The 17,337-nt window shown below is 41.8% G+C and overlaps 3 protein-coding genes across 15 annotated transcripts in view; 2 read left to right on the forward strand and 1 right to left on the reverse strand.

Annotated features, from left to right (window-relative positions):
- The window catches only part of LOC146521480 (uncharacterized), a 172,611-nt gene that overhangs the window by 70,673 nt on the left and 84,601 nt on the right, over positions 1-17,337 (reverse strand). For 7 of the 13 annotated variants that reach the window (XR_014873364.1, XR_014873366.1, XR_014873372.1 and 4 more), the window contains one exon: positions 14,554-14,629. Coding sequence is in view for 2 of the 13 variants with exons in the window: in XM_085155374.1 (XP_085011500.1) it covers positions 14,554-14,629 (76 nt within the window). In the remaining 11 variants the exon portion in view is untranslated. The other 6 variants (XR_014873373.1, XR_014873371.1, XR_014873365.1 and 3 more) reach the window with 2 other exon arrangements.
- LOC146521484 (T-cell surface glycoprotein CD4-like) overlaps positions 1-17,337 on the forward strand; it is a 60,298-nt gene that overhangs the window by 14,122 nt on the left and 28,839 nt on the right. The gene's annotated exons all lie outside the window — the stretch shown is intronic.
- LOC146521485 (junctional adhesion molecule-like) lies at positions 8,041-10,906 on the forward strand. Its single transcript, XM_085155134.1, has 4 exons — positions 8,041-8,169; positions 8,763-9,107; positions 9,327-9,683; positions 9,784-10,906. Exons 1-4 carry the CDS (start codon positions 8,094-8,096, stop codon positions 9,978-9,980), a joined length of 975 nt encoding a protein of 324 aa, XP_085011260.1. The 5' UTR covers positions 8,041-8,093; the 3' UTR covers positions 9,981-10,906.

The raw sequence follows: 17,337 nt of genomic DNA on the forward strand, positions 1-17,337 counted from the left end.
ATGTTACAGATTTTAACAACAATTGCCAATTGTTGATTTGTCCTCTTCTCATTGTATGACGAATTATGATGGCTGTTTAGTAGCCGTCTGCATACAATGCATACTCTCTCTCTTTCTCTTCATGTCTGTGTGTGAGTTTCTCTGTTGAATTTCGACAACAGCTTTATGTTAATGCACAATCCTTAATATGTTTTATGTGTGTGTGTGTGTGTGGGGGGGGGTGGGGGGGCAGAGGGAGTGTTCATTTTTGCTTTACTAGATTTAACATATTAAACACTCGTAGTGTTTAAAAACCACAAAGAAACACTTTTATTTTCTGTTTTTTCAGTGAAGCGAAAAGTAAAAATAAACGCATGTGTTTGACCGTCAATCACCAGTTAATTCATAACAACGATTCGGTTGCTGTCTTGACTCTCTGGTGAAAGGAGGGGCTTATTTAATAAGTGTTGATCCGTGTTAGCAGAGACGGGTCTCCCAGCAGGATCTGCATGAATATTAATATTGAAGATACTTATTATTTAGTCGGAGGAATAATCACACGTGGGGTATCGGCTTTTACCGGAACATTCACACCAAAAAGGTAACTTTGTTTATTGAACTCTCGCGTGCACTCTGCAGCATAACAGGAAGCATCCGTTCAAAATAAAATCCCAACAGATGACAATGAGGGCATAACTATTAACTAGCTCAACAATCCACCAGCAGCACCACTGAAACATAGCTTCAGAAAGATTTTATTTCAGATACGATTAGTGGTAAACACGTTTTGACGTTTATCTTCCTGCTCGTTTTATCCACAGCTGGAGGGAAAGCCGCTCTTAGAGGTGAGAAGTTGCTCCGTTTCTTCTTATTCATCAGTTTCCCTCTAACAGCGCCGTGATTACAGTGATCAGATGTCCCGCTTTGCGCGACACTGTAGGTATTTTATTAGTTTGTTTTCTCTCGCGTGTCAAATGTGAAAGACATGTCCCGCGTTTTGATTTAAAGTTAATCGCCTCGGGTGCCGCTGTCTTAAATCTCCATTTACTTCAGTGACGCTGAATCGCACGTTCAACAGCTGGGGGGAGGTGCTTCACCCACGAAGACCACGTGAGCTCAAAGCAGGAAACTATTTACTAACATTTACTCAGACCAGCATGCGTTGATCCGACAGCACGATTAAAAACATATATTTTTAGAAAGAGTTTCTTTCAGACACAATGAATGTTAAATGCGTTTTGGCGTTTATCTTCCTGCTCGTCTTATCCACAGCTGGAGGGAAAGCCGCTCTTAGAGGTAAGAAGTTGCTCCGTTTCCTCTCATTCATCCTCTCTAACAGCGCCGTGTGGCCAGATGTCCCGCTTTGCGCGACACTGTAGGTATTTTATCTTTTTTTTTCTCTCGCGCATCAAATGTGATGCGTTCTGATTTAAAGTTAATCGCCTGTATCGCACGTTCAACAGCTGGGGGCAGTGTTGCCAACCGCTTATCCACAGCTGGAGGGAAAGCCGCTCTTAGAGGTAAGAAGTTGCTCCGTTTCTCTCTAACAGCGGCTTGATTACAGTGATCAACTGTCCCGCTTTGCGTGACGCTGCAAGGGTTTTATTTTCTCTCTCGAATCAAACGTGGGAGCATTTTGGCTAAAAGTTGCTTCTAGTTGCCAAGAAAATAGAGGAGAATGACTCCCCGTGGGTTAGGCCGCACTCTTGTCTCAATCGTAACTTCATGCTCTCTAGCTCCACCGGGGCTGTGCCAATATTTCAGTGTGTTTTTATCTTTGACGTCTAATATACTTTTTAGAGTGTCAGGATGATGAAAACAGCAGCCTCACAGAAGTCTTACATGGTATTTAAGTAGTCTTTTTCTACTCCATATTAACCCTCAAAACACTTTAAGCCTCATCAATCCTTACTCTCACATGTGACTTTTTAAGCCTCAGTGTTTTTTAACCTGAGAGTCACACCCTCACACTCAGATGGACGCACAGTAGCGGTTTTTGATACGGGCGACACGGGCGGTTGCCCGGGGCGGCATCACGGGCATCGGGAAAAAATTGCTCATACTCATGCTGCCCCGACATCAGCCAGCGCATATTGGGAATGGCATAGGCACAGATCGGTTTTCTATCGCACATTTGCTGGGAGTAAGGACGCCGTTCGCTTGCGAGGTGCGCCTGCTGCTTGCGACACAGGGAGGAGAGGGCGGGGCGGCGGGGGAGTCTCTGGCTGGAGCAGCATCTAATAACCAACTCGCAAAATAAAAACAAAATAAAAACAAACCAACAAATATGAAAACACCAGACATCATGATACAGACTTATAATTTGCACCGATGTTTTTTCGAAATTCTATACATGAAAAGTGAGCGCGAGAGCCCTCGGTGCGCCTGCTTGCTGCTGAAGTCAAAGTAAACTTTATTGTCATCTCTGCTACATACAGTCCAGTATATAGAGAGACGAGACGACGAGGCTCAAGTTACAGCAGTGCAAGTAAACAAACAATAAATATAAGAAGAGTAAGAAAATAAATATACACTTTAGGACTCGAGGTAAAGGGATCAATAACAATTTAAAATTTATAATTTACAGTTTGATGATTTAAAGTCTCACACACCACCCGTCGAAAGGGGAGGGGGCTGCTGCTTCCAGATAGAGCACATTTCATTTATAATGTTGTAAATCAGAGCCCATTATGTATTCATGATTTGAATCCTGGGTTGTGTGAAATCCCAGAAATAAACCTTAGACAAAGTGAATCTGTGAACTAAGGTGTAGGTCTGTTAGGTCATGTTGTGGTGATCCTCGAGTTGGGGGATGGGTGTTCATACTGGAGTGCAAAATTAAAACCAATGGAAGATGGACAAGAAAAGTTCAAAGCCATCAGGTCCTCAGTTTAGAAAAAAGAGAAAAGACGAGGAGGAGAAACAAGTAAAAGATAAAGGTAAGCAGATGTGTGATTGGATAATGGCAGGTCATCCTGAAACGATCAGAATCAAAATACTTTATTACTAAGGAAATAATGTGAGTTACAGTTGCTCCAAGAAGAAATGGTAAAAATAGCAACAGTAACAGACTAAACTCCAAACAATACATTATGTTACAGATTTTAACAACAATTGCCAATTGTTGATTTGTCCTCTTCTCATTGTATGACGAATTATGATGGCTGTTTAGTAGCCGTCTGCATACAATGCATACTCTCTCTCTTTCTCTTCATGTCTGTGTGTGAGTTTCTCTGTTGAATTTCGACAACAGCTTTATGTTAATGCACAATCCTTAATATGTTTTATGTGTGTGTGTGTGTGTGGGGGGGGTGGGGGGGCAGAGGGAGTGTTCATTTTTGCTTTACTAGATTTAACATATTAAACACTCGTAGTGTTTAAAAACCACAAAGAAACACTTTTATTTTCTGTTTTTTCAGTGAAGCGAAAAGTAAAAATAAACGCATGTGTTTGACCGTCAATCACCAGTTAATTCATAACAACGATTCGGTTGCTGTCTTGACTCTCTGGTGAAAGGAGGGGCTTATTTAATAAGTGTTGATCCGTGTTAGCAGAGACGGGTCTCCCAGCAGGATCTGCATGAATATTAATATTGAAGATACTTATTATTTAGTCGGAGGAATAATCACACGTGGGGTATCGGCTTTTACCGGAACATTCACACCAAAAAGGTAACTTTGTTTATTGAACTCTCGCGTGCACTCTGCAGCATAACAGGAAGCATCCGTTCAAAATAAAATCCCAACAGATGACAATGAGGGCATAACTATTAACTAGCTCAACAATCCACCAGCAGCACCACTGAAACATAGCTTCAGAAAGATTTTATTTCAGATACGATTAGTGGTAAACACGTTTTGACGTTTATCTTCCTGCTCGTTTTATCCACAGCTGGAGGGAAAGCCGCTCTTAGAGGTGAGAAGTTGCTCCGTTTCTTCTTATTCATCAGTTTCCCTCTAACAGCGCCGTGATTACAGTGATCAGATGTCCCGCTTTGCGCGACACTGTAGGTATTTTATTAGTTTGTTTTCTCTCGCGTGTCAAATGTGAAAGACATGTCCCGCGTTTTGATTTAAAGTTAATCGCCTCGGGTGCCGCTGTCTTAAATCTCCATTTACTTCAGTGACGCTGAATCGCACGTTCAACAGCTGGGGGGAGGTGCTTCACCCACGAAGACCACGTGAGCTCAAAGCAGGAAACTATTTACTAACATTTACTCAGACCAGCATGCGTTGATCCGACAGCACGATTAAAAACATATATTTTTAGAAAGAGTTTCTTTCAGACACAATGAATGTTAAATGCGTTTTGGCGTTTATCTTCCTGCTCGTCTTATCCACAGCTGGAGGGAAAGCCGCTCTTAGAGGTAAGAAGTTGCTCCGTTTCCTCTCATTCATCCTCTCTAACAGCGCCGTGTGGCCAGATGTCCCGCTTTGCGCGACACTGTAGGTATTTTATCTTTTTTTTTCTCTCGCGCATCAAATGTGATGCGTTCTGATTTAAAGTTAATCGCCTGTATCGCACGTTCAACAGCTGGGGGCAGTGTTGCCAACCGCTTATCCACAGCTGGAGGGAAAGCCGCTCTTAGAGGTAAGAAGTTGCTCCGTTTCTCTCTAACAGCGGCTTGATTACAGTGATCAACTGTCCCGCTTTGCGTGACGCTGCAAGGGTTTTATTTTCTCTCTCGAATCAAACGTGGGAGCATTTTGGCTAAAAGTTGCTTCTAGTTGCCAAGAAAATAGAGGAGAATGACTCCCCGTGGGTTAGGCCGCACTCTTGTCTCAATCGTAACTTCATGCTCTCTAGCTCCACCGGGGCTGTGCCAATATTTCAGTGTGTTTTTATCTTTGACGTCTAATATACTTTTTAGAGTGTCAGGATGATGAAAACAGCAGCCTCACAGAAGTCTTACATGGTATTTAAGTAGTCTTTTTCTACTCCATATTAACCCTCAAAACACTTTAAGCCTCATCAATCCTTACTCTCACATGTGACTTTTTAAGCCTCAGTGTTTTTTAACCTGAGAGTCACACCCTCACACTCAGATGGACGCACAGTAGCGGTTTTTGATACGGGCGACACGGGCGGTTGCCCGGGGCGGCATCACGGGCATCGGGAAAAAATTGCTCATACTCATGCTGCCCCGACATCAGCCAGCGCATATTGGGAATGGCATAGGCACAGATCGGTTTTCTATCGCACATTTGCTGGGAGTAAGGACGCCGTTCGCTTGCGAGGTGCGCCTGCTGCTTGCGACACAGGGAGGAGAGGGCGGGGCGGCGGGGGAGTCTCTGGCTGGAGCAGCATCTAATAACCAACTCGCAAAATAAAAACAAAATAAAAACAAACCAACAAACATGAAAACACCAGACATCATGATACAGACTTATAATTTGCACCGATGTTTTTTCGAAATTCTATACATGAAAAGTGAGCGCGAGAGCCCTCGGTGCGCCTGCTTGCTGCTGAAGTCAAAGTAAACTTTATTGTCATCTCCGCTACATACAGTCCAGTATATAGAGAGACGAGACGACGAGGCTCAAGTTACAGCAGTGCAAGTAAACAAACAATATATATAAGAGGAGTAAGAAAATAAATATACACTTTAGGACTCGAGGTAAAGGGATCAATAACAATTTAAAATTTATAATTTACAGTTTGATGATTTAAAGTCTCACACACCACCCGTCGAAAGGGGAGGGGGCTGCTGCTTCCAGATAGAGCACATTTCATTTATAATGTTGTAAATCAGAGCCCATTATGTATTCATGATTTGAATCCTGGGTTGTGTGAAATCCCAGAAATAAACCTTAGACAAAGTGAATCTGTGAACTAAGGTGTAGGTCTGTTAGGTCATGTTGTGGTGATCCTCGAGTTGGGGGATGGGTGTTCATACTGGAGTGCAAAATTAAAACCAATGGAAGATGGACAAGAAAAGTTCAAAGCCATCAGGTCCTCAGTTTAGAAAAAAGAGAAAAGACGAGGAGGAGAAACAAGTAAAAGATACAGGTAAGCAGATGTGTGATTGGATAATGGCAGGTCATCCTGAAACGATCAGAATCAAAATACTTTATTACTAAGGAAATAATGTGAGTTACAGTTGCTCCAAGAAGAAATGGTAAAAATAGCAACAGTAACAGACTAAACTCCAAACAATACATTATGTTACAGATTTTAACAACAATTGCCAATTGTTGATTTGTCCTCTTCTCATTGTATGACGAATTATGATGGCTGTTTAGTAGCCGTCTGCATACAATGCATACTCTCTCTCTTTCTCTTCATGTCTGTGTGTGAGTTTCTCTGTTGAATTTCGACAACAGCTTTATGTTAATGCACAATCCTTAATATGTTTTATGTGTGTGTGTGTGTGGGGGGGGTGGGGGGGCAGAGGGAGTGTTCATTTTTGCTTTACTAGATTTAACATATTAAACACTCGTAGTGTTTAAAAACCACAAAGAAACACTTTTATTTTCTGTTTTTTCAGTGAAGCGAAAAGTAAAAATAAACGCATGTGTTTGACCGTCAATCACCAGTTAATTCATAACAACGATTCGGTTGCTGTCTTGACTCTCTGGTGAAAGGAGGGGCTTATTTAATAAGTGTTGATCCGTGTTAGCAGAGACGGGTCTCCCAGCAGGATCTGCATGAATATTAATATTGAAGATACTTATTATTTAGTCGGAGGAATAATCACACGTGGGGTATCGGCTTTTACCGGAACATTCACACCAAAAAGGTAACTTTGTTTATTGAACTCTCGCGTGCACTCTGCAGCATAACAGGAAGCATCCGTTCAAAATAAAATCCCAACAGATAACAATGAGGGCATAACTATTAACTAGCTCAACAATCCACCAGCAGCACCACTGAAACATAGCTTCAGAAAGATTTTATTTCAGATACGATTAGTGGTAAACACGTTTTGACGTTTATCTTCCTGCTCGTTTTATCCACAGCTGGAGGGAAAGCCGCTCTTAGAGGTGAGAAGTTGCTCCGTTTCTTCTTATTCATCAGTTTCCCTCTAACAGCGCCGTGATTACAGTGATCAGATGTCCCGCTTTGCGCGACACTGTAGGTATTTTATTAGTTTGTTTTCTCTCGCGTGTCAAATGTGAAAGACATGTCCCGCGTTTTGATTTAAAGTTAATCGCCTCGGGTGCCGCTGTCTTAAATCTCCATTTACTTCAGTGACGCTGAATCGCACGTTCAACAGCTGGGGGGAGGTGCTTCACCCACGAAGACCACGTGAGCTCAAAGCAGGAAACTATTTACTAACATTTACTCAGACCAGCATGCGTTGATCCGACAGCACGATTAAAAAAACATATATTTTTAGAAAGAGTTTCTTTCAGACACAATGAATGTTAAATGCGTTTTGGCGTTTATCTTCCTGCTCGTCTTATCCACAGCTGGAGGGAAAGCCGCTCTTAGAGGTAAGAAGTTGCTCCGTTTCCTCTCATTCATCCTCTCTAACAGCGCCGTGTGGCCAGATGTCCCGCTTTGCGCGACACTGTAGGTATTTTATCTTTTTTTTTCTCTCGCGCATCAAATGTGAAAGACATGTCCCGCGTTTTGATTTAAAGTTAATCGCCTGTATCGCACGTTCGCTGTATCGCACGTTCAACAGCTGGGGGCAGTGTTGCCAACCAGTAAGGAAACTCGCTATTGGTTGTCCTAGAAGTCGCTAAATGACGTCATCACCTAGTTTCCATAATTGGTCATGCTAATGTAATTGTAACCTACGCTGCTGGAGAGAGAAATAACATCGTGGACGAGACATAAAGTGAGCAAAAAACGTCCTAAATGCATTTAGAATTTATTTAGAACTACAAATTAAATTTCTTTTAGCAATTATTGTTTTTTGTAATGTCTTTCACGTCTTTTTTAGCGACTTTTTTTCTAAAAAAAAAGTCGCTAGGGGGTCTGAAAACTCGCTAAATATAGCGACAAAGTCGCTAAGTTGGCAACACTGGCTGGGGGGAGGTGCTTCACCCACGAAGACCATGCTCAAAGGAGCAAACTATTTACTAACATTTACTCAGACCAGCATGCGTTGATCCGCCAGCACGATTAAAAACATATATTTTTAGAAAGAGTTTCTTTCAGACACAATGAATGGTAAACACGTTTTGACGTTTATCTTCCTGCTCGTCTTATCCACAGCTGGAGGGAAAGCCGCTCTTAGAGGTAAGAAGTTGCTCCGTTTCTCTCTAACAGCGGCTTGATTACAGTGATCAACTGTCCCGCTTTGCGTGACGCTGCAAGGGTTTTATTTTCTCTCTCGAATCAAATGTGGGAGCATTTTGGCTAAAAGTTGCTTCTAGTTGCCAAGAAAATAGAGGAGAATGACTCCCCGTGGGTTAGGCCGCACTCTTGTCTCAATCGTAACTTCATGCTCTCTAGCTCCACCGGGGCTGTGCCAATATTTCAGTGTGTTTTTATCTTTGACGTCTAATATACTTTTACCGCACATGATATACAAACGGATTGTATTAATAAAAGTTAAATATTAACCGTTTTTCAAGCATCTTAATGACTCTGTGTTATTGTGCCTACATTATAAACAGTCAAGACCCTTTTGGCCACTTAAAATATCGTTATAGAACTATTATATTTGTTACATTTTCTGCTGGCTTCTTGGTCAGAGTACTCTTAAAAAAGCAAAATTTTTATGATAATGAGACTTTTTAACTGGATAAATCTTTTTCTAATATTAAAATTTGTTTGATCTAAACACTCTGACCTTTAACCTCTCTGCTCTGTGTTGTTTCCTCTTTCAGACCAGAAAAACATCACAGTTGAGTCTGGACAGAGTGTCATGCTACCATGTCGAGCTCCAAACAACAACAGCAGCAGCATCATAGTTGTAGAGTGGAGCAGAGCTGACCTGGGAGACGAATATGTGCTTTCATATCGGGATGAGCAGTTTGATCCAGACGACCAGCATCCATCTTTTAAGAACCGGGTGGATCTGCAGGACAGACAGATAAAGGATGGAGACGTGTCTTTGATTCTGAACAATGTGACGACTGCTGATAGTGGAACATATGAGTGTCGTGTCTTCATGGGAGAAACGCGCTCATGGATATCCAGCAGCATCTACCTGAGTGTCTCTGATCCTCCAGGTGAGAGAGTAGAGATCAATGTGTCTGGAATCAGTTATCTGTCTAATGTTAAAGTTTGGCTCATTTGAACCATTTAACTGTGACAAATATGCAGACAGAACATTACACATTTTAAACACATCTTTATAAAGAATTTTTAAATGAAATATAAAAATAATAAAATAATTTAAAGGTATATTTCCACGGTATGTTTCTGTTCTGTGTTGTTTCCTCTTTCAGACCAGAAAAATATCACAGCTGCATCTGGACAGAACGTCAATCTGACATGTCGAGCTCCAAACAACAACATCAGAGATGTAGAGTGGAGCAGAGCAGACCTGGAGACAAAACATGTCCTTATGTACAGAGATGAACAGTTTGTTCCAGATCAACAGCATCCATCTTTTAAGAACCGGGTGGATCTGCAGGACAGACAGATGAAGGATGGAGACGTGTCTTTGATTCTGAACAATGTGACGACTAATGACACTGGAACATACGAGTGTCGTGTCTTCATGAAAGAACCAAACCGAAGGAAGAGAGCGAATGTGGACCCTGACCTCATCAGCATCATCTACCTGACAGTTCTTCCTCCAGGTGAGTGAGTAGAGTTGAGTGTGTTGATGAGACTTTGTAGAAAGCAGCTGCTCTGAGTGATGTGATCAGCTGACACCTCACACATGTTTCTCACCTGCAGCTCCACCAGGAGGAACCACAGAGGATGGAGAGAAGAAAGATGGAGTTGCTAGAGGACATTATGGTGAACTGGTAGATTTTGGTTTGTTACTTGTTGTGATCCTTGTTGTGATCCTTGTTGTGATCTCTAAAAAACACAAGAAGGACCCTGCCCTTCCTCCTCCTCCTGATGAAGAAGCAAAAAAGGAAGTGGTGTGAAACATAGCACCATGACAGGAGAGAGAGAGCACATTAAAACCAGTGAAACATGGTTAACTATAAAAATGACATATAAACGTATAGATAGCTCTGAAGCTCAGAGAGAAACTTCATAACAAACTTCAATCTTCCACTAAACCTGTGTGAGCAGGTTAAAAACCTTCAGGTCTTATTTGATCCAGAACTCACATTTGAATTTTGCATCAAAAATATTTAATAACTGATTTTCATATTTATAGAATATTGTAGCAGTGCAACAGTCTCTCTCTCAGGTCAATGCAGAGACACTGACTCCTGCTTTCATCTACTGCAGGATTGATTACTGCAATGTTCATCTTTCTAGTTTTAAAAAAAAAAAAAAATTGTCGCTGCTGCAGCTGCTTCAAAACTCGGCTCCAGAGCCCAAATTACACCAATGTTACAGTCTCTGTATTGACTCCCAGTCAGAGTCGTCTTTAAGGTTCATTTACTGGTTTTTAACACTCAGTGGTTCAGGACCTTCATCTTTCTGATTTACTTTTATGCTACGAGCACTTCAGAGCCCTCAAGACAGGAGACAGTTGACCATCTTTTATTTATCATGCTGTTTCTTTTTAGTTTGTCATTTTATGGTTTTGTGTGTCTCTTTATTGTAATTTACTATTCATTTATTTCCTTTTTTTGCACCATTTATTTATTCCATTTTTATTATATTTAATCTATTCTTAGTAGCCTTGTAATGTTATTTATTGTTTCTTTCTCCAGTGTTTCTATCTGATGAGTGAGTGTCTGATGTCTGGGTGTGGGAGTGGGGATGGAGGGGTGATGAGAGGGTGTAGTGAAGGTGATGTATGTGTATTTTTTCTGCTTTTAATGTGTACAGCACTTTGAGTGTCTTCCTTACTGTATGAGAAGTGCTATAAATAAAGTTTTGAGTTATATCCTAAGATTAAGACTTGAGGCATTTACACACCAAGTGCATTGCAAAAAATGACAAAACGCAATTTTAAAACTTGCCCTGTAACGAATATACATGACAAACATGTTGTGTTTTGGGTAAAATTCATGATGGATTCAAACCCAGGACCTTGTTGCTGTGAGGCACCAGTGCCATCACCCAGTGGTGATAACAAAGACCTCAGTCCTACAGAGCAAATGTTTTACATTCAGCCTGATTTGTTTTTCTTCTCCTCCATCATCAGTGATCAGAGGTCTGCACTGTGGAGCAGGATTTAGTCTCATCCAGGTAACTTCAGGGTTAACTCTGGTTTTACTGCAATATTAAGATGGTTTACTTCTCATTCCCAGTTTATGCTTCAGTGGGAAATCTACGCTGTGACCTTACATGTAACCTGATGTAACAACACATCGAGTGGACGCAGCCTGCTGCTGTGACTGGTCTGATCAGCACTTTTGACTCCTGTGTATTTTCACCAGCTTTTGAATATATCAGTATAAAGAATGATAATCATAATCATTGTGAAGAAGGGTTCTGATAGCACAGGGTCATTGTAGTAAGGTAAAATGTGTTGGTTATGTACAGCTGGTAAAATAAGATTATTAAACACATATTACAAATATTCTTAGAAAATATATTTATATTTATTTAATGTGTTAATTTATTTAATTAATTTATTTAAGGTTCTTCTGACTTGGGTTTAATGGGTTTTTACTAACACCAGATGTCAGTAACAACCCATCCAATCAACACATACATACATATTTCTTGGCCCACATTTGGCTGTGATATAGACATCAGTGTGGATTATACAATGATTTTATGACTGATGGATGAGAAACATTTCTATTTAAAGTGTGTACTGTACATATTTGTAGGCCCCAGCAGCTGAACGCTGACCTTGTCCTCAGAGCACTGAGGTGTGAGTAACTGAGAGGATGATGACTGGACTATTACTTTGTCTGTGGGTTCATTGGTGCTGAAGCTCAGAGTGGGGCTCAGATGTTTCAGCACCAAGGACAGCGAGTGTCCGCTCCACTCAAGGGTCTGTCCGTCTGCCTGCAGTGAGCTCTGTTACCAGAAGGAGACGACCGGCCTGTGAGCCCCCACTGCTCGTGTTTTTTTAGTGGAGTTCTAACACACAAAGAACTGAAGTGTTAAAAACAATGCAAAGTGTGACTGCTGTTGCTGCTGTGCTTTTCATGGTAAATGGCCTGTATTTGTATAACGCTTTACTTAGTCCCTAAGGACCCCAAAGCACTTTACACTACATTCAGTCATACACAGATTCACACACTGGTGATGGCAGCTACATCGTAGCCACAGCCACCCTGGGGCGCACTGACAGAGGCGAGGCTGCCAGACACTGGCGCCACTGGGCCCTCTGACCACCACCAGTTGGCAACGGGTGAAGTGTCTTGCCCAAGGACACAACGACCGAGAGTGTCGGAGCCGGGGCTCGAACCAGCAAACTTCCGATTACAAGACGAACTGCCATCTCTTGAGCCACGACCGTCCCCCAACATGCTTTATTTATTGGGATTTGAACTTTTCCAGTTCACAGTGAACTCCGGTATCGCTCCCTGCTCTAGTTATTGTTTTCATTCATGTGACCGAGTCACTACCCTGGTGGTTAAAACATTTCTCCATCGTGACTCCAAATATTGAACAGTCTTTCCACCTGTCTGGATCCATGGATGAAAACAAAGATATGAATTTTTGCATTTGTATCACCATCATTTCATGAAGTCATAAAGTTAAAATGTCTTAAAATTAATTTATTCACACCTGAAAATCAGTAAGAAAAAGAACAGACCAGCTGTGTGACGCTCTCACGTCCACGTGAACCAAAACATACATATTCTGTGGTGTTCAGTGTCAGTGAAAACATGTGACAAGCTTTTATTGTGAAGAGCTGAGCACTCCTGATCCTGTGTGATGTCACTGAGCAGGTTGTGTGATATAAGACCAGCTGTGAACAGCAGGTGTGAACAAGCCTGTAAAAAGTATTTACAGAAGACATTTTGTAAAGTTTAAATCTGTTAGTGTGACGTTTCCTCCATATCAGACACAAAACAGCTGCTGCACATTCACAAAGTGGAAACATTAAATTTTCAGCGTTGCGGAGTCAGTGTTGTTACACTTTAACGTCAGTAGATGGCAGCACAGACCACATAATCACATAATCTTCTCATTAAAGAAAAGTTTGTTTTTTTAAAACAAAAAAAACAAAAACCTTTCAAATAATGCCCACCTAAACTACTGTCCACTTTCAGGTGACGTCACACCTGTTACCTGTCACACTGTCATATTTCTGGTGGTCACTTCTGGTGAAAACAAGCCTCCAAGCAGCCCTCACAGCTGACAGAGCAGCAATAAGCATCAATACACTTATTACAGTCTCATGAATTTCCACAGTGGTTGGTAAAAGCTGCTCAGAGACACAAATGTTGTTCGTATCTGTGAGCAACATCCTGATTTCAAATCTGTGGGTCAGTGAATACAAGCACTAATGAGCATGTGCAGTGATTCTGTTATCGAGCTGTTTAATAGTCTAATTCTATTGGATCTATCTATCTAATATAAACACATGACTGACTGTGTTCAAGATAATTTCACTCAAAGAAACATCTAACACATTGTAGATGAAGGCTGTTTAATAATGGAGTAAAGGATCTCCATCGTATTACAAACCACACCTGTAGCTGTTAAAATGAGAGAAAAATATAAATTCATAATCGATGACTCCAAAGAATTCATGTTCCTTCATGAGGAGAACAAACAGAATATAAACCAGTGTGTTTACAGTGAATGTGTCAGGTCTGAGCTGCTGTGTGGACCAGTTAGAGAGCAGCAGCTGGATCCCAGTGGTTGGACTGATGGACGACTTCAGTGAGGAGTCGATGACATTTGGCTCTGGTAGAAACTCTGCACACACAAACACACAGGAGGAGAATATCAGCACAAAGCAGAGCCTCTCTGTTCTCTTTATATACAGCAAAGCATGAGGACATGTCAGTGAACGCATCACAGTTACAATAATGTAACTTATTGAACTTTGACACATTTTGTGCTGGTGTGTCAGATCACACAGCATCTGCAGAGACACACAATCTTGTTTTGATACATTTTAACTGCAGGATGAAAATAAACTGATTAAATAACATCAAATTGCTCCATCTTAACAGGTTACTGGCACCAGAATATTTACTAGAACTGGTGCTTGTGTCCCAGTCAGTGTGCACATCCTGAGATGCTGCAGGCACAAACCTGTTCACTGTTCCCAGCTCACACTTAAAGACGACTGAATGTTTGCTGTGAGGACTCCTCGACCCTGGGATGACCTGCCTGAAGAAATCTGGCTCGCCTCATCAGTGTCTTCTTTTAAATCATTGTTAAAGACTAATATATAAACTTTAACTCATCTTATTCATCCAGCTGTTGGAAGTTATTCACCACATGACACTTGAGTCTGTGTGGCTGTAGTTTGATTCATAATTTACTCTTTGCTCTTTCACTCATCGTCTCTGGGAAGCACTCGTAACGATGGTTTGAAAAGTGACACAAACTTAAAAATAAAGTTTGATTGTGAGCAACAGATTTATGGTGTTTGTACTAAAAGAAGAGCAGCTGTACCTCTCAGCTCTGACTGTTTTTCCTTCTCTTTGACTGACGTCTTCAGTTCTCACTGCTGAGCCGACTGCAGCTGCATCTGCACAATAAAACACACACAGAGGACGTCAGAGCACGATTGACGTTTCTGCTAACAGAGAGCATTTAAGACACATTGTCATTAGAAGACTGCGCCTCCACAAACTCATCCTTAACACCTACAGAGACTCCATAGAGCATCCTAACCAGCTGCATCATGGCTGACCCACATCACCCTCCCACAGACTGTTTACTCCTCCTTCCATCCAGAAGACGACTCTGCAGCATCAGGAGCAGCACCTGCTGCCCTCCTCCACACTGGACTCTCTCCACACACTTCTTGGACTACATAACACTCTCCTCTCATTTCCAACACTTGCACTGTTGACTCTGTGTTGCACACTGCTCAAAAAAGGAACACAAAGATAAGAATCCCAGATCTGAATGAAATATTCTTATTAAATACTTTAGATAGTTGAATGTGGTGACAACAAAATCACACAAAATGATGAGTGGAAATCAAATGTAGAGACCCGTGGAGGTCTGGATTTGGAGTCACACTCAAAGAGGAAAAACACACTACAGTAATGTCCTTAAACAAGTCAAAGTGAAGCTCGGCAGTGTGTGTGGCCTCCACGTGTCTGTACGACCTACAACACCTGAGCTCCTGATGAGGTGGTGGATGGTCTCCTGAGGGACCTCCTCTCAGACCTGCACTAAAGCATCTGCCAATTCCTGGACAGTCTGTGGTGCAGTTGGTGGATGAAGCGAGACATGATGTTCCAGATGTGCTGGGTTGACTCAGGTCTGGGGAACAGCTGGACCAGTCCACAGCATCAATGCCTTCGTCCTGCAGGAAATGCTGACACACTGCAGCCACATGAGGTTCAGCATTGTCTTGCATTAGGAGGAAACCAGAGCTACCTGCACCAACATATGATCTTACAGGGGGGTCTGAGGATTTCATCTCAGTACCTAATGGCAGTCAGGCTTCCTCTGATGAACACATGGAGGGCTGTGCGGCCCTCCAAAGAAATGCTAACCCACACCATTACTGACCCACTGCCAAACCATCATGCTGGAGGATGTTGGAGGCAGCAGAAGGTTCTCCACGCTGTGTCCAGACTCTGCCACGTCTGTCACATGTGCTCAGTGTGATCCTGCTTTCATTGCCAGTGGCAAAGTTGCCATCTCGGTGTTCTCTGGCAAATACCAAACGTCCTGCACGGTGCTGGGCTGTAAGCACAACCTCCACCTGTGGACGTCGGGCCCTCATGCCACCCTCATGGAGTCTGTTTGTAACCATTTGAGCAGACACGTGTACATTTGTGGCCTGCTGGAGGTTATTTTGCTCTGGCAGTGCTCCTCCTGTTCCTCCTTCCACAAAGGTGGAGGTAGCGGTCCTGCTGCTGGGTTGTTGCCCTCCTACGACCTTCTGATGTACCGGCCCGTCTCCTGGTGGCGCCTCCATGCTCTGGACGCTACACTGACACACAGCAAACCTTCCTGCCACAGCTCACATTGATGTGATCCTGGATGAGCTGCACTACCTGAGCCACTTGTGTGGATTGTAGACTTCGTCTCAATCTATCACTAGAGTGAAATCACTGCCAGCATTGAAAAGTGACCAAAACATGAGCCAGAAAGCATCAGCACTGAGAAGGTCTGTGGTCACCACCTGCAGAAACACTCCTTTATTGGGATGTCTTGCTAATAATTTCCACCTGTTGTCTAATCCAACAGTGTGTGGCATTGATGGTCAATCAAAGTGTGATTGACTTGGAGTTACATTGTGTTGTTTAAGTTTTCCCTTTGTTTTTGGAGCAGTGCATTTATTCTGTGTACTGTTGTATTTATGTATTATCATTCTTTTCTATCCTTACTGGGGCTGTGCGATATGACCAAAATCTCATATCCTGATATAAAACATCTATCGTCCAATAACGATATATTCTGTGTCTCGGGCAGCTCGACTTGCATGAAGTGTTTCCAGCTGGGCGTCGTGTAGCTGGAGTCGAGTGTTTTAACCGATGAAATGATACATTTTTAGACACAAGTTGTATCTTTTTTGTTTCTCATCCGTAAACACTGCATACTCTTACATATGATTCAGTTTATTTTGAGAAGTCTCAACAGGATCTTGAGCTTTATTGTGAAAGGTTTATGTGGAAATAAACAAGCGGACACGCAATGGTTTTACAGTTGTTGTTGCTAATGACAACGCATAAAAACAGGTGCTTGTACGTCCGTAGTGTGGTTATATTAAATATAAGAGAGAGAGAGAAGTCTTAGAAATTAATATAGACACTACTGTGACCATCAAAACCATGAAAAAATATTGACGTAAACAGTTTATTTTACGACACCACAAAACAAACGATAGACGTTTTTATCGTCATCTGATATATATCGTTATATCGAACAGCCCTAATCCTCACTCTCTCTATTCAAGCACAATACTGTTGAACTTATTCTCAGTTTATCTTATTTCTGTATAGTTGTAAACATGTATATTTGAATTTGTTATATTTTCATGTTATTTTACAGTGTTTTTAATCTTTGAAAGAGGACGATATTTTGTCCCACTGTTACCTGAGCGTCTATTGTTTGGTTGACAATAAAACTCAACTAAAGCAACAGAGTACAAGTATAGTACTGGGTTTGCTAGTACTACATTACTGTATATTGCTCACACACACACACACACACTTCATCAGCAGCAGACAGTCTCTTTGATGTTGATACATTTATCCATAACTGTGCAGGGAG

Source organism: Neolamprologus multifasciatus, chromosome 3 (genome assembly GCF_963576455.1).
Source record: "Neolamprologus multifasciatus chromosome 3, fNeoMul1.2, whole genome shotgun sequence".
Taxonomy (NCBI): domain Eukaryota; kingdom Metazoa; phylum Chordata; class Actinopteri; order Cichliformes; family Cichlidae; genus Neolamprologus; species Neolamprologus multifasciatus.